At 52.6% G+C, this 21,530-nt stretch overlaps 1 protein-coding gene across 7 annotated transcripts in view; it reads left to right on the top strand.

The window, feature by feature from the left end:
- Positions 1-21,530, top strand: part of Prrc2b (proline rich coiled-coil 2B) — an 86,551-nt gene that overhangs the window by 16,742 nt on the left and 48,279 nt on the right. For 6 of the 7 annotated variants that reach the window (XM_070014866.1, XM_070014871.1, XM_070014869.1 and 3 more), the window contains exons 2-5: positions 15,278-15,447; positions 16,233-16,410; positions 19,071-19,173; positions 20,899-20,971. In XM_070014866.1, coding sequence (XP_069870967.1) covers positions 15,333-15,447; positions 16,233-16,410; positions 19,071-19,173; positions 20,899-20,971 — 469 coding nt within the window. In that variant the 5' untranslated portion in view covers positions 15,278-15,332. The remainder of the gene's footprint in view (positions 1-15,277; positions 15,448-16,232; positions 16,411-19,070; positions 19,174-20,898; positions 20,972-21,530) is intronic. The other variant, XM_070014867.1, reaches the window with a different exon arrangement.

Consider the following 21,530-nt stretch of genomic DNA (forward strand, 5'->3'; position numbering starts at 1 on the left):
TTTGTGTTTTCCGACCACTAGGACTATTTTTGTTTTTGCTTTCATTATGTCTTTTTTTAAGTACTGTGGCTAGAAGAGTTTTGCTTTTCAAAATTTGGGATTTTCCTTGAGTCTTACACATTGCCTTGTGGCTTGTCCCCCTGAATGTTTAAAATTCCCTTCTTTGTTCTGATCATACTGTGTCCCGCTTCTTTTTTTTTTTTTTGTCGGTCGTGGGGCTTGAACTCTGGGCCTGAGCGCTGTCCCTCAGCTCTTCAGCTCAAGGCGAGCGCTCTACCACTTGAGCTACAGCGCCACTTCCGGTTTTCTGGTGGTTTATTGGAGATAGGAATCTCACGGTCTCTCCTGCCCGGGCTGGCTTTGAACCGCGATCCTCAGATCTCAGCCTCCTGAGTAGCTAGGATTACAGGCGTGAGCCACCAGCGCCCGGCTGTGTCCCGCTTCTTTAGTTAGCATTATATTTGTTTCATCCATGTAGGTCTTTTTTTTTTTTTTTTTTTTTTTTTTTTTTTTTTTTTTTGAGGGAGGCAGTGCTGGGGCTTGAACTCAGGACCTGGGCATTGTCTAAGTGCTCTGGATAGTGCTCTACCACTTGAGCTATAGCTACATTTTCTACTTTTTGGTGGTTAATTAGAGGTAAGAATTTCAGGAACTTCCCTGTCTGCTGCTTAGGCTGGCTTCAGACATTGATCCTCGGATCTCAGCCTCATGAGTAGCTACTATACAGGCCACCAGCGCCCATCTAATTGTTCTTTTTAAAACTTATTTAAAATTTATTGTTATTATAAAGGTGATGTACAGAGTGGTTACAGTTACATTAGTCAGGGAGTACATTTCTGTTTGGACAATGCCACCTTTTCCCTTACTAGCTCCTAGTTTTTCCCTCCCATTCCTATCTACAAGTTATATAGTTCATTTTCAAAATTGTACCATTGCTGTGTTTGTTCCTCATTTGTCTTTTTTTTTTTTCTTTTGCTTTCTCTTACATCTAAATGAACAGGCAGAACAAAAAGGAAAGAAAACAAAAGCCAAAAAGAAAAAAAAAACCTTGTTTTCTTTTCCTGGAGTTCATTTCAATAAATGTTATTTTGAATGATCAGATGCCACTACCATTCTTACTCAGGTCTTCTGACACAGGCACATGAGGTTCTGTTGGCTTCCTGCTGGGGTTGCAGGTGGCAGGCAGTCCTGTGGCAGTGTTCTGGTGGTGGTAACGCTGGGCGTGCCACCCGCTGGCCGAGCAGTGAGGCGCTGTCCTGGCTGCACTGAGATGTCACTTCTCTCCAGCTTGATCCAGAGCCCCATAGCTCCTGTCAGGTCTCAGCAGGCTTTGGAAATTGACAAAATGATTCAGAAAAGTATACGAAAATGCAGGGTCAGGAATAATTGTGTGAAGAGTGAAGAATTAAAAAAAAAAAAAAGGCTGAAAGACATGTCCCAACAGAAAGGTATCAGGCTGTGCTAAAGTCACGGAGCATGGGCAGTGCATTGTGGACAAGCGATGATTAGTGGAACGGGACAGCTTTGAAACGGGTTTGGCATTTCATTTAGACACAAGTACTAGCTATGTCACGGGAAAGAGGGCCTTCCACCAGAGGTGCCAGGAGAATTGGATTTTCCATGGGGCACAGAGGCATCTTCTACCACACATTTGATCAAAAACCAGTTTTAGACAGATTGTAACAGATAAACTTTGTAGAAGAAAACCTGGGAGATATGTTCAAAGTGTTGGAGAAAGAAAAAGGACACAGGGGGCTGGGAAGGTGGCTCAGTGGTAGAGCGCTTGCCTTGCATGCATGAGGCCCTGGGTTCAATTCCTCAGCACCACCTAAGCAAAAAGAAAAAAGCCAGAAGTGGCACTGTGGCTCAAGTGGTAGAGCGCTAGCCTTGAGCTGAAGAGCTGAGGGACAGTGCCCAGGCCAAGAGTTCAGGCCCCATGACTGGACCCCCCCCAAAAAAAAAAAAAAAAAAGAAAAAAAGGACACAGGCAGGGCTAACCCAAATGAGAAAAACTGGGGTGCTCCCCTGTGTATTGTCCCGAGGGGGGAGCTCCCGTTTTTTAGTTGAGGCGTAGAGTTTGCACATGTCCTTCCCAGTTTGGCTGGCTCTGGTGCCTTTAGACCTGTGACGCGACAGTGCCTGTGAACACCTCTTTAACAACCAGGGAGCAAAGAGAAAAATGCACACCTCTAGTGGCCAGGGACTGCCCACTAGGTCCCACTTCTCCCAGTGGTGCCACCTTGGGGCCCAAGCCTTTACCTTCTAGTCTTTTGTGAGTTGTAGATCCCAGACCCAGACTCCAGGAGTTCCACTGTAAGTCCAGCCACTGGCCCCTAGGCTCCAAATGAAGTGATGTGCAGTCTCCTCCACCTGGGAGGAGACTGTCCTCGGCCATCTTCTCCATGCTTGCTTTAGCTACCAATGGGAGGAGGCTTGCTTTAGCAATCTGTCTCAGGTGTTTCCTGGCAGTCCTGGGCGCCTGGCTGCTTATTGGCTGGGGATTGGAGCCCTGCAGGCAGCCAGGTTCTGGATTCCATGATGGCTACAAAGTGACTACAAGAGAGCCTGGCTCAGGGCAGAGGGCACTTTGTGTCCTTGGCTGAGTGGAGGCCAAGCTGCTTAGTTCTCGGCCTGCTTTTCCTAATTCCAAGGCTTGGGAGGAGTTGGCAGAAGCAGCTTCTCTGTGCCTGTTACAGCACCTTAATTGGGATGGCTTCCATATGCTTTTTTTGTTTTCTTGAGGCCCCTTCCTTGCTGTAGTCCTGTGGCCCCTGGTTGTCTCCAGCTTTCTTTCTTTGTACTGTTGTGGGGGTTCCAAGGAAGTCCCATTTCCCACTTCCTGTGAGGCACCCGGAGCAGCCTCTCACCCTGAGGGAGAGAGAGGCAGCCACTTTGTAGCCCCCATCCATCCGCACAGAGAGGCAGCCTCCATCCGCCCAGGCTGCTTCTTCTCTTTGCCTTTCAAGGTGTCTCTGTATTTATTTATTTATTGTGCCAGTCCTGGGGTTTCAACTCAGAGTCTGGGTACTGTCCCTGAGCTTCTTTTGCTCAGGGCTAGCACTCTACCACTTGAGCCACAGTGACACTTCCAGCTCTTTCTGTGTATGTGGTACAGAGGAATTGAACCCAGGGCTTCATGCATGCTAAGGCCAACCACTCTACCACTGAGCCACATTCCCAGCCCGATGCTCTCTATATTTTGAGTTCTTCTCCCCCCCCATTTTATAGGGTTCTGGAAAAGTGAGCTCTGTGCCTGTGGTCCTGCCATGTTTAAGCAGAATCCCCTGTTATTCTGAGTGGTGTATCTCAGGGGAGTGGAATGGAATTAATGTGTGTGCGCGTGCTTGTGTTGGTGTACAAACAGCCATTTGCCCACACTTGGGTGTTGGAGTGTTTTCCTTACATTCTCCATTCTGCCACTTCGCACTTGTTTGCCTGCTAGGTAAGGTCACACAGAGTGTGCTTTAGTGGCTGCGGAGCCTGGAAGAAGAAAGGGGAGCCCTGGAAGTAAGGCCTTGTGGGCTCCCAGGTCATGGTCACACTTCCTGGCAGGTCTGGGCAGGAAGCTTCTCTGTCCTTCCCTTCCAGCCTCTGAACAGAGCCTGAGCTGCAGGTGGTGGTACCCTGGGTGACCCTCCCTGGGCCCTCTGTGTGTGGGTTCCACATTTGGGGTCACCGTTATCTCACAGAAGGTTCTCCTTTCATCTCTCCCTGTTTTGTGGATGGAACCCGGGGTGGCATCTGGCCTTTTCTGTTTGGGTCATCTATGTAGAGAAGCTGGTGTGTCTGCAGGACGGGCTTGTCCCCTGTGGCACCTTTGCGCTAGAGATCCCTCCTTTCCTGGTATGAGGTAGGTTGGGGTCAGGATGTGACTGGTGAATGGTGGGAAGTGGGGCTGGCCCCGTCTGCCCTTCTGTGTGGAGGGAGGAGACCTAGTATATGGACCTTGTGAGACCCTGTGAGACCTCTGTGAGGATACAGGCCTGGGAAGGCGGACAGGAACGTTCCTTCCTGCCAGAAGGAGAAGTTGGCCCCTGTCTGCTGTGTGATTTCAGCTTGCTTGCTGCAGGTGATGTCATCCTACGGAATAAACAAAGTTGCAGCTGGGCCCCTGGGACAGCTGCAGCTGGCTTGGATGTGGCCCCTGAGTGCATGCCTAGCCTCTCCCTCTCTCCAGGCTTTCTATAGCATTCCCATATTTATATGTGTCTGATCTATTGAGAATTTATATTTGATGCTTTAAGGTCTTTAGATATAGGAACCGGAAACATAGGAGAGTGGGCGAGATACCTAGACACCCTGGTGGGGTCCCCAGAGTCGGGCAACCTGTGCGGGAGCGAGGTCTTCTGGCACCTGGCAGCTGCTTGAAAGGCTTTGGTTCCTTAAGCTTTGTGGGTTTTCTGCATCACAGGTATATATTCCTTTTGTTACTAAGATATGCAAAAGAAAGCAAGAATGTAAGAAAGCAAGCAGAACCGGGCCATCTACCTCTGCGTCTGCCTGGTATGTGCACCTGACTGGGCTCAGCAGCCACACTGTCAGCCCACTCTGAGTGGGAGCCCTGGGACTGGGCAGTTTCAGTGGCACACCGATGTCCCAGGGCCTCTTGAATTACGGGGTGCTTCTGTCTCCTGAGGATTAAGAGGACCACCCGGAGATTGTGAACATCCATTTCTTGGTCCTCCTGTTCTGATTAGTATGGGGCTTGTGCCTGACACAGGGTGAGGGAGAATCAGCTCAGCATCAGGAGCCGAGGAAGGCAGGGGCTGCCACGGTGGCAATCAGAGGCCTGGCTTGGCTGCACGAGTCTGTGGCGCTAAGACTCTGAGGCCTGCAGTGGGGCAGGGCGGGGTGGAGCGGGGAGGGGCAGAGCAGGTGGCCAAGAACTGGAGCCAGTCATATGGAGCAGCTGCTGACAGTCCAGAGCCCTCAGGGTGAGCACTGCTCAGATGTGCCAGTCCCGGGGCTCTGTCTTTGAGTTCTTTTCTAGGCTGATGCTGTACCACTTGAGCCACAGCTCCACTTCTGACTTTTTTTTTTGGAGGTTTAAGCTGGGGGCCTAGGCATTGTCCCTGAGCGCTTTTGCTCAAGGCTAGCTAGCACTCTACCACTTAGATACACAGTGCCACTTCTGGTTTTCAGGTGGTTCATTGGAGATAAGAGTCTCACAGACTTTCCTGCCTTGGCTGGCTTTGAACCTCAGATCTCAGCCTCCTGAGCTAAGATTATAGGCTTACGCCACCACACCAACTTGCTTAAAAAAAAAAAAAAAAGAGCCGGGCACCGATGGCTCACGCCTGTAATCCTAGCTACTCAGGAGGCTGAAATCTGAGGATCAAGGTTCAAAGCCAGCCCGGATAGGAAAGATCGTGAGACTCCTATCTCCAATAAACCACTAGAAAACTGGAAGTGGTGCTGTAACTCAAGTGGTAGAGCGCTCTCCTTGAGCAGAAGAGTTGAGGGACAGCGCCCAGGCCCAGAGTTCAAGCCCCATGACCAACCACCACAACAACAACAAAAAAGAGACACTCCACTTCCAATTTTCAGTGGTTAATGGGCACTAAGGGTCTTGTGGGCTTTTCTGCCTGGGCTAGCTTGGAACTGCAATCCTCAGAACTCGGCCTGCTGAGTAGCTAGGATTACAGGCATGAGCCACCAATGCCCAGCTTAAAAAAAATTTTTTTTTTTAAAGCTAGTCAGGTATTCTGTACTACACTTTTGGCTCTGTCACTCATATTTAATCTGTGAGGAAACAACCCTCAAGTCACAGCCTGGGTGGTGGGAGTTGGGGTCAGTAGTGGTGTGGATGAGGCCAGTGTGTTGGGCTGAGGACTTGGGCTTGGCCTCAGGGTGATGGATGATGGCGAAGGTCTATGAGCCAGTGAGCTGGTTGCTAGCTGAGCTCTCAGTCCGATGGGGGAAACTAAGACAGGGAGACCTGCCTTATGTGCTGGCAAGGTGGAAAAGAGAAAGTGTCTGTTTTCTTGTCTTCAGTTTCTGCTGCTGCATAAGTGTGCTATCTTCTTGGGGGTGCCCTTCTGGTGACAAATGTTTTCCATAACAAGCACTGGTAGCAGAGCCTCATTTCCCCACCCTATGCCTTCCAGCTTCCAGAGCAAGCAGATCCTTCTGAGAGGGCTGCTCAGCTTGCACAGGTGGGAAGGCTGTTGTGCCATGGCTTAGGCTCAGATTGTTGGCTAGACTGCACAGCTCAACTCCTAGAGAAGCCTTGTGAGGCTTTAGAACTTGCCCTGCCTTCCCTCATGCCCTGCTGGTCACCGGTGAAGGGAGCCTGGTCCTCTTGCTGGAAGTTGGGCTCCCATCCCTCCACCCTGCTGCATCTCCGGAACCTAGTTGGCCTCATCTTCTGCCAGTCTTCACTTCCCTGTCTGCTTCAGCGGGTAGTCAGGGGTCAGGGACTGCCCTGTCCCGCTTGCCGCTGGTGCTCTAAGTGGGGTTTTCTAGGAGCACAACCCTGGCCTTTGTGTGTCATTTGCAGTTGCTTTCTTGTTGGGCAGGGCTGAGCTGTTGGCACAGAGCCAGGTGTGTTTACTGTCTGGTGAGGGGCCATCCCCTCCCGCTCATGCTCATCTTCCGTGCCAGCGCCCAGGGTCTGTGAGGGCTGAGTATTCAAAGTGGCAACAGAGCCTTCCCTAGGCAGAGGGGTTTTAGCTAGATGTCAGCAGGTGGAGAGCAGACGCACTTACTCATCTTGTTCCTGTAGTTCGTGTTGATAGTTTTGTTTAACCACAACTTAACCAGTAATCTTTACAGGCCTCTCATTGGTTCCCGAGAGTTGGGATTTACTGTGGGTCTGGTGGTGACCGAGTGGCCCTGGGCCAGCCCGAGGTGGGGGCTTTGGCGTGTGCTCACAGACACTGCCCTTACTGAACTCAGAGTGTACCTTCCCAGCTGAGTTTCCTGAGGAGCCCAGCCTAGATAGAGCACACGGTATGGGTGACACTGTCCCTAAGTGTTCTGAGCGTGGGGACTGGGAAGATGGTAGCAGATGGTGCTAGAGCCAGGGGTGACCTGCAGAGGTGAAAGCGGGCTGTGGGGTCATTGCCAGGCAGCTCTGCCATCACTGTGCTGAGCTGAGCCTGGGTCCACCCCCTTGACACCCAGCTCCCCTCTCTGGGTACAGCAGCAGCAGGAGCCTAGAGTCTAGGCCTGCCCTTTCTGTGGTGGCCTGGGCTTGTCTGCTGCCCTGCTGGCCCTGCTCAGCACTTAGAGCGTCCTGACCTCGGACAGGATCCTTTCCTCTCCTCACTGACCCTTAGTTCTCTCCTCTGTCCAGCAGGCCCTCGGGAGTGTCTCTGAGCAGGGGGGCTGGGCGCCGCTGGGCCTGCCGAACTCAGGAATGCCCTCACTGCTGTGATTAGCATGAGTGCGCAGCCCTCGTGGGGCCTAGGGGCGACAGGCCAACCCAGATCGTCTGGCTAGTCATCTGACTCTGGCTGGTGCCCAAGTGTGGAGTGAAATTAATCCTGTTACCTGGAAAGGGCTTTTGATAAACCCCACTTGCAGGGCCTTTCCTTCCTGGTGGAGCATGCTGCCTGCCGGCCGCCCTCAAGAACCTGCCTGGCTGGTGCTGTCTGGAGAGGCGGGGCCTGGATGGCCTGCCTTTGTTGGCCAGCCTTTCTGGTGGCTTTTGTTCAGCCAAGCCTGCTCCTCCATGGTCTTTGGCTGTCTTTAGTGCCAGAGTATGCAGACCTGGATAAGTTTCTGAATTCATTCCCTCACTGCCCCCGGCTCCTGGTGGGCTTCGAGCCTGTTCCCACATGCCTCTTTGCCTTGCTCTTTGGCTGGGGCTTCCATGTGCTCCTGGCCTGTGGCAGGGGAGGAGGACTGCAGGGGGGTGGTGGTGAGTGAACTGGACTCCTGCCTCACTTTCTTCCAGTTTTCTGTGTGATTTTATTTTATTTATTTATTTTTTTGTCAGTCATGGGGCTTGCACTCTGGGCCTGAGCATTGTCCCTCAGCTCTTCGGCCCAAGGAGAGTGCTCTACCACTTGAGCTACAGCGCCACTTCCAGTTTTCTGGTGGTTTTTATTGGAGATAAGAGTTTCACAGACTTTGCTGCCTGGGCTGGCTTTGACCGTGATCCTCAGATCTCAGCCTCTTGAGTAGCTAGGATGACAGGTGTGAGCCACTGGCGCCTGGCCTAGATTTTATTTTGAGATTAAAAAAATTGCTGTGTCGGGCTGGGAAGGTGGCTCAGTGGTAGAGCGCTTGCCTTGCATGCCTGAGGCCCTGGGTTTGATTCCTCAGCACCATATAAGCAAAAAGAAAAAAGCCGGAAGCGGCGCTGTGGCTCAAGTGGTAGAGCGCTCGCCTTGAGCTGAAGAGCTGAGGGACAGTGCCCAGGCCCAGAGTTCAGGCCCCACAACGGGACCCAAAAAAAAAAAATTGCTGTGTCGCTCACAGAAGGGACAGAAGGCAGCCAGAGAGTGGTGGCTGTGAGCCAAGTAGGGTCCCAGTTCCCAGCCAGCACCTGGATTGTCCAGGCCAGCCAGGCCTGGTCCCAGGACCTCTGGTGAGTCAGGCATCCGTGGGCAGGCCCTGACCGGCCTGAAGGCCTCTGCTGGCTTCCTGATTCACAGTTTGGTGCTTGCTAGGCTCTCTTTCTGCCAGGGTCCTGGGCCAGATCAGTCAAGCATGGGGTACAGTACAGTGGGGGTTGTGCTGCTGGTAGAAGCCCAGCTCTTTCTGGAAGCTAGCACTCCTGGCTCTGGCTGGGAAAAGCAGCTGGCAGGCAGAGGAGCAGATGGGTGTGGGCTTGGGCCTGGCCACAGGCGTGGCACTGCTCCAGACAGACATGCAGCAGGGGAAATCAGAACGATTGTTTTTGTTTTGGAGTTGTGTCCAGTGAAGTTTGGCTGGAGGAGGTAACTTCTGAATGTCCTAAGTGGGTATTGTCCATAGCTTCCTTTGGGATGGGCCTCACAGTATTTGCTGGTCCTATAGGCTTGGAGGGACTCTGCCTGTGAGCTCTGTACCTGGTACCTGTGTTTTGTTGGAAAGAAAGGGGGCCAATCCCTCCTCTCGGGCTCTGGTTTCCACAGCAGTGGGGCTGCAGTCTGCTTGCGAACATCCAGATTTACTTAGATGTGTGTGGCTGGAGGTGGCCGTATGGACAGTAAGTCATTTGCATTTTGGTGGCTATGGTTGCCAAACATGGCTGGCTGCTTGGCTGTGGTCTGGCTGGTCCTTAAGTGCTTGACCAACCAAGCCCCTTGTTTGTGGTGAAAGACACCGAGGCCCTTAGAGACCAGGTGTGTGCTGGGCAGGTGCAGGCCATGGTCCCCCCCCCCGTCTCTCCCCCCCCCCATCCCTGTGCAGATAGGGACTGTCATTAGTCCTGGCTCTGTGGTCACCATGAGCGTGTGTCCCTGTGGAACCTGGCAGGTGTCTGGCTCCATTTGCCGGGGTCTCCCATTACTCCTAGACTGCTCCAAGTCACCAGGAGGAAGGCCTGTGTTTGCACAGGAGTTCTCTACCTTTTATGGGGTGCTAAGGTATGGAGGACAGGGATGCATGGCCCTGAGATAGTAGTCTTGTGCTGGGTGGGTACCCCAGGGACTGTTGACCCTGACTTCTGCTGGTCTGGAATAGGCAGAAATCAGGACTAAGAAGCTTGCTTTCTTCCCTTTTGCTTTGCCTTGCCTCACCCTGTCATGGGGCTTGAACTCTGGGCCTGGGCACTGTCCCTCAGCTCTTCAGCTCAAGGTGAGTGCTCTACCACTTGAGCCATAGCACCACTTTGGTTTTCTGAGTGGTTTATTGGAGATAAGAGTCTCATAGACTTCCCTGCCTGACCTGACCTGGAACCGTGATCCTCATATCTCAATCTCCTGAGTAGCTAAGATCACAGGCGTGAGCCACCTGCCCCTGGCCTAAGATGCTTTCTTATGGAGAAACAAACAGTTTCTAGTTGTATCAGAATGATACAGACATTTGATTTAAGAAATCAGGGTGGGCTGGTAATGTGGGTTAGTGGTGGAGTGCTTGCCTAGCCTGCAAAAGCCCTAGGTTCGATTCCTCAGTACCACATACACAGAAAAATACAGAAGTGATACTGTGGCTCCAGAGGTAGAATGCTAGCCTTGAGCAAAAGAAGCTCTGCCACAGTGCCCAGGCCCTGAGTTTAAGCCCCAGGACTGGGGAGACCTCAAAAAAAGAGCAGGATGACTGTCTAGATTTAAATCAGAATGGCTGGGAAGTAACATTTATTTATTTATTTATTTATTTATTTATTTATTTATTTATTTATTTATTTATTTATTTATTTATTTTTAAGGCAGAGTCTTGTCATGTAGCTAGGGCTGGCCTGGAACATTCTATGTAGCCTAAGGTTCCCGCCTCACAGTCTTGCCTACCTTAGCCTTCTGAATGCTGGGATTATAAGTATGTGCTGTGCCTACCACACCCTGCCTTTGTTGAGTTTTAATTAAATAAAGAACTTATTATCTGGATTTAAGTTAATAACACAAAGATCTTAGCCTGCATACCATTTAGCTTGGCTGGAGGTGGCAGGGCAGGGCACCACGGATTGTTACTCAGAGACGTTTGGTGGCCTGGGGCAGGCAGGATGGGGACACCCAGGGAGCTGCTGTTTAGCACCAGAGTGAGAGCTAGTGGCCATGGTGGGCTGGGGCTCTCTAGGCTGGACATAGGTGGGGTTGTGTGAAGCTTCTCTGCTGGCTGGGGCCAGCCCTGTACTGGGCCTGTGGTGGTGTTAGAGACGAGTGTATTCGTGTCCTGTTGCTTCTGTGAAAGAAAAATGGCCTTACCCTTTTTAGCTCACACCAACAGATTTATTGTCCTACAGTCCTAGGTCAGAAAGCTGAAGGGAGTCTTTCGGGGCTTGAGCCAAGGTGTCCTGAGGGCTGCCTTCTGCTGCTTGTGGTCTTTTGTCCCTTCTGCCTCCAGAGGGCCTCTGTGACTCTGCCTCCATCTGCCCCTCTGACCTGACCCTCTGCTTCCTCTTCTAAGAACCCTGTGATCCTGCTGGGCTCCCTCAAGTAATCCAAGATAATCTCCCCATCCCCAGATCCTTAAGCTACACAGCTACAGAATCTACAAAATCCCTTTTGCCATTTAAAGGTAACATCGTGGGAAGGAGGACATTTGTGTTTGTTCCAGGACATTTAACTCTTCTCAGACCCACCCAGCTTCCAGGAAGGTGGGAGAAGAGTTAAATCCGAGTCCCAAACTGTGTTGTCTCTGGAGCTGAGTGACCAGTATCCGGGCGAAACCCTGGTTGTGGTGCCTTCCCTCAGACCCAGGGCCAGCACGCCTGTCCTGCTTGTGGCGGGTGGGCCACGCGCGGGCTCTGTCCTGCACAACACATGCTTAGGAAGCAAAACATCCCATTCTTGGCTTGAAGACTGCACAAGAAGGTCGTGCTGGGCCCCTGGCTCTAGACTGGCATCTCTGTGAGGCGGTGCAGGTTCACACCCGCGGTGGTGTCTCCGCCCTTCCGCCCGGGCCTCTACAGAAGCGTCCTCTACCTCCGTACTGGTTTGACCTGACCCTAGAGGATCAGACCTAGATTTTACTCAGTGTTTTGGATGGATTTTTTTTTTAATTTTTAAAAATTCATTTTTGTTTTAGAGATGGCATATGATGGGGTTACTGTTACATCTGTCAGGTAATAAGAACATTTCCTTTTGCAGTGTCATCTATTCCCTCATTCTCTTCCATCCCCACCCCCCCCCCCCCCTGCCCTTTACCCACAAGTTTCATAGGTCACTTTAATCAATGCCCAGTGCAGCCAGTGTGCTCCACTGCTGTACTTTTTCCCTCTGATTCTGTGCCCTCCTCCCACCCTCCCACAGATGAAGCCAGGTGCCAGTGGCTCATATCTATAATCCTAGCTACTCAGGAGGCTGAGATCTGAGGATCGTGGTTCAAAGCCAGCTTGGGCAGGAAAGTCTATGAGACTCTTACCTCCAACGAACCACTCAGTAAAACCGCAAGTAGTGCTGTAGCTCAAGTGGTAGAGTGCTAGCCTTGTGCTGAAGAGCTGAGGGACAGGGCCCAGGCCCAGAATTCAAGCCCCACAACCAACAAAACAAAAAGGTAAAGAATACAGTATCATCAGAAAAAAGGAGGAAAAAAAAAAAAGACAAAAGTCCTTTTCGATTTTTTTTTTCCCCCCAAAAAAAATTTTATTTGTTTTTTTTCTCCCAGTCCTGGAGCTTGAACTCTTGAGTCTGGGCATGGTCATTGAGCTGCTTTTGCCCAGGGCTAGCACTCTACCACTTGAGCCATAGCGCCACTTCCGGCTTTTTCTTTTTCTTCCCTTTTCTTTCTTTCTTTCTTTTTTTTGGCTTTTTCTATGTATGTGGTACAGAGGAATGGAACCCAGGGCTTCATGCATGCTAGCTAGGCAAGCACTCTACCACTGAGCCACATTCCCAGCCCTAGTGTTTTTATCTATCTATCTATCTATATCGATCTAGATCGATTGTCCGTCGTGTAGCTTGAACTGGGCCTGGGTGCTGTCCTTCAGCTCAAGATGAGCGCTCTTAACACTTGAGCCACTGCGCCATGGATGGGGCTGGGAAGGTGGCTCAGTGGTAGAGCACTTGCCTTGCATGCATGAGGCCCTGGGTTCGATTCCTCAGCACCACATAAGCAAAAAGAAAAAAAAGAAAAAGAAAAAGAATCTCATGGACTTTCCTGCCTGAGCTGGCTTTGAACAAGATCCTCAGATCTCAGCCTCCTGAGTAGCTAGGATTACAGGTGTGAGCCACTGGTGCCCGGGGGATTTTTATTTTTGACATAGCTTGCTTTTTAAATTTTGCTTTGATGTGTCACTAGCTTTTTGCTTGGGTTGGCATCAAACCTCAATCTTCCTATCTCTGCCTCTTGAGTAACTGGATTCAGCTGGGATTATAGGTGTGTGCCACTATGCCTGGTGACTCCTGAACTCAACGTATGTATGTGTGTGTTCTTGCTTGCAAGTGCATGCAAGCATGGGTGCATGTGTAGGCTGGTCCTGGGGCATGAATTCGGAGCCTGAGCACTGACCCTCAGCCTCTTTGCTTCTTCGTGCTCTACTACTAGAGCCACAGCTCTACTTCTGGCTTTCTGGTGGTTAATTGGATATAAGAGTCTCACAGGTTTTCCTGCTGGGCTGGCTTTGAGCTGTGATCCTCAGATCTCAGCCTCATGAATAGCTGGGATTATCGATCTGATCTGTAATCCATCAACACCTGGCTACACAGTCTCTTCCGGTTGTGATCTCTGTTCCTTTGGATGCATGCTCTGGAGAGGGCTTGTGTTTCTGGTGTGTTGAGAACTTGCACACTGTTCCATATTGCCTGTATGGTTCAGATTCCACCAAGGGCGCGTGGGAGCTCCCCTCTGCACCTCTTCTAGCATTTGTTCCTTGTTCTCTTTTTGGTAATAGCCACCCTAACTGGGGTGAGAGGGTGTCTCATTGTGGTTTTAATCTGTGTTTCTCTGCCTGTCTCCTTGAATGAATTGGAGAGCCTGTAGAGTGCTGGTCATTCTGAGCAGTTTGGCTCTGTTCCCATCTCATGGGCATTTGTGGGTGTGGCTCTTGCCCAGCCACTTTTCTTCAGGGTCCCTGTGTGTGAGCAGCTCACCATCTCTGATCTCTATGGTCCTTGGCCTCTCTCCCCCCTTAACTACAGCTGAGCTCTTGCCGTTGGGTGAAGGGAGGGGCTGAGGGCGTTTGTAATGCTGCCTGTGCCAGCAGATTTGATTCTTGGGTGCGCCTGTGGAGGTGTGTGATGACAGTCTCCAGCTCATGGTTTTTTTTGGCCCCAGTTTGTAATTGATCTTTGTTCCCTTTGCTTTTGTTACCATAATGAGACTTTTATCTTAGAGCTCGTCTTCTGGCAGGTCCTTCCGGCCTCCCTACTTCTTTGTGGATCAGACCCCTCTCTTAGCCAGAGAGCGTTTCTGGTCACCACCATTCCTTGTCTGGTCAATCTTGATGTTTCTGTGTCAGGCTGGGGTGTGACATAAGTGGAGGCCCTGAGTTTGGTCCTGAGTGCTGTACAAAGCACACCCCACAAAGCCTAGACACCTGCCTGTCCCCACACTCCACCCCCTTAATTTCAGAGGTGGAAAGCCACAGTTCCTTCACACTAGCCAAGGTGGGAAAAAGGCGTGAAGTTCTCCTAGGAGTGCATGAGCAAGGCACTACCATAGGACTGGGTGCTGGAAGCTGGCGGGAAGGAGGCATCTTTGTCTGCCATCTTGTTTTTTTGTGGGGGCTGTGTTTGCTCTGTTGCCATGGCACCACTGAGAGCCCTGCTCTTCTTCCTTCCATTGCCCAGGTGCTTTCCATCTGGGTGCTGGTTCTTTATTTTTGGTCAGTCAAGGGGCCTGAACTTGGCCTGGTCGCTGTCCCTCAGCTCTTCCGCTCAAGGCTAGCGTTCTACCACTTGAGCCACAGCGCCACTTCCAGTTTTCTGGTGGTTTATTGGAGATAAGAGTCTCACAGACCTTCCTGCCCAGGCTGACTTTGAACCACGATCCTCAAATCTCAGCCTCCTGAGTAGCTAGGATTACAGGCATGAGCCACCAGCGCCCCCCAAAGGGTGCTGTTTCTTCATGTCCAGGTTGTGGTCACCTGGCTGTTCCTGAGTGATGGGCTTGGTGGCTTTCCTTAGATTTGGTTTTGCTCCATGGCGGCCTGGCTCTGGTGGACCAGGCACCCTCCCCTTTCCCCTCTTCCCCTCTTCCCCCCTTCTGCTCTTCTCCCCTTCCTCCTGTTTTTTTTTTTTTTTGGGTCATGGGGCTTGAACTCTAGGCCTGGGTGCTGTCCCTCAGCTCTTCAGCTCAAGGTGAGCACTCTACTACTTGAGCCACAGCGTCACTTAGGTTTTTCTGGTGGGTTATTGGAGATAAGAGTGTCACAGACTTTCCTGCACAGGCTGGCTTTGAATAGCCATCCTCAGACCTCAGCTTCCTGAGTAATTAGGATGACAGGCGTGAGCATGGGCACCCAGCCTTCCTCCCCTTCTTTAGTTGTGATGCTAAGCAGATGTGCTATGAGGAAGGACTGTTTATCTTCCCATCCCACAGTGTTGGCCTTGAACTGGAGAGGGACTGAGGGTTAACGTTCACATCAGGGCAGCCTGGTCTAGGCTGGCACAGGATGGCCTAGGAACAGATGCCTGGGTAGGGGCGGGGAGAAGCACAGCTTCCTAGAGGCTGTCTTTACCATCCTGAGCAGCTCAGTCGTCTGGATTTGAGCTTCTGGTGACTGACGTTCGCTTCTTCCATTCCAAAGGCAGATCGGGAGCGGTGCCGAGAAAAATTTTCTTACTAGATGACATTTCATCGCAATGTCCGATCGTTTGGGGCAAATAACCAAGGGCAAGGATGGGAAAAGCAAGTACTCGACTCTCAGCCTGTTTGACAAGTACAGAGGAAGATCAGTAGACGCGGTCCGGTCCTCAGGTGAGGCACCGTCAGGTGTGCTCTCCCCTTGCGGGTGAGACCCCAGAGACCTGGCTGGGGTGCGGGGACACAGATGGCTCTGGGGCTGGGAAGGTGGCTCAGTGGCAGAGCGCTTGCCTTGCATGCCTGAGGCCCTGGGTTTGATTCCTCAGCACCACATAAGCGAAAAGATAAAAGCCGCAAGTGGCGCTGTGGCTCAAGTGGTAGAGCGCTAGCCTTGAGCTGAAGAGCTGAGGGACAGGGGACAGCACCCGGGCCCAGAGTTCAGGCCTCACGACTGGACCCAAAAAAAAAAAAAAAAAAAGAAGCAGTCACTCTCTACCCCAACTTGAGCCTGGGATGGCCTGATTGTAGCAAGATTGTCTCCATCTCTTAATAAAGTCCAGGCCTTTTGGGCCCAATGGGTGGAATGAACCTGATTTGCATTAGTGTTCCAGGACCTGGGGGGAAAGTTCTCATAGGTCTTGTCAGCCCCTCAGGCTTCATTTGGGTCTAGACAGAGGGTTTGGGTTCAGTCCCCTGGGGTGAGGCTAGGGCTGGATCACTGAGCCGGGTGGTCACTGTGGGCCTGCCTGCTTACTGCCATTCCCACACTACAATGGCGGCCCCTGGAGCCTTCAGGGCCCCTTTGTCTTCGAGTCTCTCTGGTGAAGAGCTTGCAAGGAGCTGACCAGACTGCCAGACATTGGCTTTGTTTGCTTGGCTTTTGTCTTCCCCACTCAGTCTGAGTGGCAGAATGTCCTCCTGCAAACTTTGCCATGTGGTATCTGCTCTGTCCCCCGAAGTTATTCCTAGACATGGCTTACAGAGCCTCGGGAAAGTTGCCACAGCCCGGCGCATGCCACCACCTGCAAACCTGCCAAGCCTGAAGTCTGAAAACAAAGGAAACGACCCCAACATCGTAATAGTACCCAAGGACGGAACGGGATGGGCCAACAAGCAGGACCAGCAAGACCCAAAGAGGTGAGCAGTGGTGCGGGCAGAGGGCTAGCGGGCAGGGGCCGGGACGGCAGAGGGGCTCCCAGCATACTTTGCTTGCACAAGAGGTGGTGGGGGCCTAGAGGTAGGAGAGGCCACTTGTGTTGCTCCATGCCTGTTGGGGTGATAAGACAGTGTTTCTGCGGCAGCCTGGCTCACAGTGTCTCCCTGGCCTCATTAGGAAAGGCCTCCTCACTCCGAGGAGTGTGTGCAGATGACAGGCAGAGAAAAGGGGCCGCTACTGAGCTGAAGGTGGAGAGTGCAGGCCTCCCGCTAGATGGGCTGTGCTGCCCGCGCTCGGAACACTCGGAGGTATTCCGGGGACAGTGGCGGGGCCTTCTCATCCGGGTCTCCGTGGCAGCCTCCCAGGGACCCCCAGGCTGCCAGCGCAGCCTGAGGGCCTGGTGGTGTCCCCCAAGACACAGCAGCTGTGCCACAGGACCCCCCAACTGGGGCAAGATCTGGAGCCCTCCTGTGTCTACCCTGTCTCCACCTGCTGGGTTGGGCATGGCCCAGGGAAGAGGTTGGTTGTGGAAAGGGCACAGGAGGCAGAAGCGCTGCTAGTGGTCATCCTTGGGGAATGAGAACAGCAGTGGTCTGGTCCCTTTCCCCTCCTGCCCCAGCATCTCCTGGTCTCTGGCTGATCTGGAGAACCAAGTTGTGGAAGGGCCCCACAAGGCAGCCCGTACCCAGGGTCCCTGCTGTTCTGGCCTGTGTAGGGAAGCTCAGAGAGATGATGTCCTGTGGTGTTTCAGATGAGATGTAGAGGGAGCTCACAGTTCAGCCAGAGGTGACCCAACAGAAATGGGGAACAGGGCCCTAAAAGTTACTGTGTGCGCATGCTCTCTCATGGTGTACTTAGGATCATGTTGATGTGGAAATCGTATTGGGGATCGGCTCTCTGCAGGCTCAGTGGAAGGCTTAGGGCTCACCAGGGAACAGGCTCCACCCAGCACTGTCAGTGGCAGCTCTGAACTGCCCTGGTACAGCATTCCAGCACGTGGCAGGAGGTCCTGCTGATAAGTGGGGGTGAGGAGGGAGAGTGTTTGGGGAACACAAAGGTGCCACTCCTTGAAAGCTTCTGCTTAGGCAGAAGGTGGTCTGAGCGGGGACCAGGAGCCTTCATGGAGTTAGGTTCATGTCAGGTGACTTGCTGTGTGTCTGTGCAGTTTGGTTTTAATCCACAAGACAGGCCTCTGGCATTGAATGTCAAGTAGATGGCTACTCTCCTCAAGTTCATCAAATTAAAAACTTAATAAAAAGTGGCTAGATGGGGGCTTGATGGAACATGTCTCCAATTCTAGCTGTGTGGGAGGTGGAAGGTGGGAGGTAGAAGGATTGTGATCTGAGGCCAATACAATACCCTACCTGAAAAATAAAGTAGTCAGGCATTTACGGCCCATGCTATTGAGAAGGCTAAGAACCTTGGTTCAAAGGCAGCTTGGGCAGAAAAGTCCACAGGACACATCTCTGGAGGCATGGCTCAAATGGTAGAACACTAGCTGTGCGCAAGCAGTCCAGCCGAACGAGAGCACAAGGCCCTGAGTTCAAGCCCTGGGATATGGCGTGTGCACATACACATACATACACACCTCTCTAAAAAGCAAACAGTGTAGGAGCATATCTCAAGTGATTGAGTGCCAGCCTGGCAAGCAAAGGCCCTGAGTTCAGGCCATGGAGCTCCAAAAAAAGCAGAAGAATGTGTCTAGGAGAGCAGAAGGCGCCGCTGGGAATGGCCTGTGGTCTCTGGGGACGGCTGGTGGGGCGGTGTTGGCTGGCAGCCTTTCTCGGAAGGCCCTTTGGCACTGTCTTTTAAACTGCAATACATCTTGTGAGGCTGGGTGTGCTTTAGGTGTACACCTGTAATCCCAGTCAGTCCTGGAAACTGAGATAGGATTTCGAGTTACAAATCAGCCTGGGCCATATAGCAAGGCCATGTTTCATAAAGACATCTTTTGGCCTAACAGATCTACTCCTAGCATAACAGGCTACTAAGTCACTTCTGGACAGTGACAGGATTCATTCACATGTACTCACACAGAGTGCTCACTGTGCTATTACCTGCAGTCGAGGGAAGTATGGTGAAAATGTGCCCATCCCATCATACCGTCTCATTGTTGAAGGAAAAGCGGGCCTGTGAATATTGGAAATGTTCAGTGTTCTTTTTACATGAAGGGAAACAGGTTATGGAAATTGCATGCATGTTCTGGTCTACTTGACTCAGAATCTCTGTCCATTACATATGTAGGAGCCACCTGAGCAGGAATCTGGAGGTGCTGTCTGAAGGAAGCAATCATGGTGGATTGTGTCAATATAGGTTTACAACACATTAGTTTTTACCGTGAAAATGTGTATCATTTCGTGGGGCTTGTACTCTGGGCCTGATGCTGTCCCTCAGCTCTTCAGAGCAAGGCAAGTGCTCTACCGCTTGGACCACAGTAGTAGTTTATTGGAGATAAGAGTCTCATGGATTTTCCTGCCGGGCTGGCTTTGAACCGTGATCCTCAGATCTCAACCTCCTCAGTAGCTAAGATTACAGGCGTGAGCAAAGGGTGCCTGGCTTTACTTTTTATTTTTATTTTCGCTGGTCGTGGGGTTTGAACTCAGGATCTGGGCGTCTGACCCTGCTCTGCCGCCTTCTCTAGTTCCAGTGCGACGGCCTCTCAGCCGCCGGAGTCGCTGCTGCAGCCGGGTTTGCAGAAGTCTGTCTCCAATTTACAGAAGCCGACCCAGGCCATCAGTCAGGAGGTAGGTGTGGGGACTCTGTCCTGGCTCTGCCCACCTGGGGCCTGCTGCTAGGGGTTGGTGGGGGGGGGGGTTGTTGCTCAGATGTGTGGGCTTTATTGTTAGCTGGGGCAATCCAGTGAGGGACTGGAAACTAGCCCAGGAAATTGTGGTGGTCACCAGGAGAAGGGTAACAGGGTTTTGGAAAAGACCCCAGGCACAGAGTGCAGTAGAGGCGCCTGCTTTGCTTCCTGCTTGTTTGGTTCGGGGGAGGGGGGGTCGCCTAGGCCGACTGCAGGCAGCTCAGGCTCTTAATATGTGCCCCGTGGAATCCAGTGTCAAAGAATGGAAGAAGTGTTAGGCTGCAGAAAAGTTCTGTGTGAAAAACAAGTGAGCCCCCTGGCTGCTGCACTTCCCAGAGCCTTTGACACACTGCCCAGGACCTCGAGTCTCTGGGGGAGGGGGCTGGAGCCTTCCCTTGTGGATGTGTTTGAGGAAACTTTCCTATCTGAATGTCCATCTCTGCACAGGTGCTCTGAACAGAAAGCAAGGGCTCCCAGTGTGCTCACAGAGCCCAGCCATGGGTCTGCAGAGACAAGCAGATGTGCATGGCTAGTGCATGGAAACGTAGAGAAGTTGGACATTGTAGAATATGGGAGGAAGTGCTGCTGTGGGTCACCCTGAGCCTGCAGGACCTTGTGGGGTGGGATTGCGGTGTAGGCAGGAAGGTTGGACGCACCCAGCGCCCCCTTGCTGCTGGGTCCAAAGGGCCCTCAGTCCCCAAGTGACTGTCCCGGCCCACCACAGGCAGTGTCCCTGTGTGCTGTGTGGGCAGCGCAGCTGGATGCCCGCCCTGCTGGGCTCTGCATGAGGGCCAGGAGTGCAGGTGGACCTGGGAGTGGGGCCACAAGCATGGAGGGCTGGCTGGAGGGAGGGGACATTCAGTCCACTGCGTGCTGAGGCGCCATGCTAGGACGCCAGCAGTTGGTGGCGGGAAGGCAGGGGGGCTCTGGTTTGGGCCAGGGAGGCCTGGGGACAGATCCTGGTCCCCAAGTCGCTCCTTTCCTGGGTGTGGGGAGGTTTGGTGAGGCTGGGTGTGCAGATGCTTGCCTGACCCTCGCCAGCCCTCAGTGAGCCAAGGCCAAGTTAGAAGGCGGCTGTGAGTGGAGAGACGGACTGTGTGGAAGGACAGTAATGGCTGAAGGTGCCACTGCTGCCCAGGGACGATCAGGCTCGGTGGATTTCCTCTTTGGTTATTGGTAGCAAAGTACTTGATGAAACCCGTGTTGGAGTAGGGGCTTGGCCTTTGTGTCTGGAACGAAACAAAATGGCTGTAGTGGGCTCGGTCACCCTGATAGCATCACAGAAGGCAGGTGTGCTTTGAGCCTTGCAGTGCCTGCCCTGCTCTTTCCTGAGCGCCTGGCAGCCCCTGGTGCGGGGTGCTGCCTGGGCGGGTGGGGTGGGAAGGTGGGGGTGGGGGGTGGGTAGCAGGCTCCAGCACTTAGCTGCTGCCAGGACACAGCTGCTGCTCCACCTGCACAGGGTGTTGTCTGAGGCATGGCCGCCGGTAGCACTGCAAGTGTGTCTCCCCCACCCCCACTGCCCCAGCTGGGGATGGAGCCAGGGGCTCCGCACAGACTGGGAGGCAGGTGCTCTATCCCAGAGCCGCACCCCTGCCTCTCAGAACCCAGTTCCCAAGAGCACAGGGGGACAGTGGACTGACCGGATTTCCTCATTGTCCTCTTTCAGAATACAAATTCAGTGCCAGGTGGACCAAAGTCATGGGCACAGCTGAATGGAAAGCCAGTAGGACACGAAGGTGGTGAGTGTGGGCTTGTGGTCTGGGAGGGGCGGAGGCAGGCAGGACAGGGTGGGGCGGGACGGGTCCTCTTCCTACAGTTCCTGTTGGGGAACTGGAAGCCCTGGTGTCCCTTGAGTATTCTTTCTGGTGTGTCTGCGGTGGCAGGGACAGTGATTCTGCGAGGCTGTTGGCTCTTTGGTTTAAAAGGTTTGTTTGGGTTCAGGGGCAGCTCTGAGGGGCCAAGGAGCGGGGGGATGGGAGGTGGAGGGGGAGGCGGCTGGCAAGGAAGATGATGGCATGGCGTCATTTCAGAGTAATAAACTGGCAAAAGTCCTCAGTTGCTCCTTTAGTGAAGCATCAGGCTTTGTACCCTTTGCTCCCTGTGCTGGTGCCATCCTCTGCCTTTGTTTTTCCTGCCAGCCAGTCCTTGATTTCCGTATGAAATTGGCCTCTCGATGAGGCTGTGCCTCTGGGTGGGAATGGCTCTGGTAGAAGGCTCCAGTCTTGGGGAAATGCTGGATCAGTGCTTGCTGTCAGGGCTCCAGGGCCTCCTAGGGAGCCGCAGGTGCGGTGCCCGGCA

Source organism: Dipodomys merriami, unplaced genomic scaffold (assembly GCF_024711535.1).
Source record: "Dipodomys merriami isolate MVZ:Mamm:240054 unplaced genomic scaffold, mDipMer1.0.p SCAF_11, whole genome shotgun sequence".
In the NCBI taxonomy this organism is placed as follows: Eukaryota; Metazoa; Chordata; class Mammalia; order Rodentia; family Heteromyidae; genus Dipodomys; species Dipodomys merriami.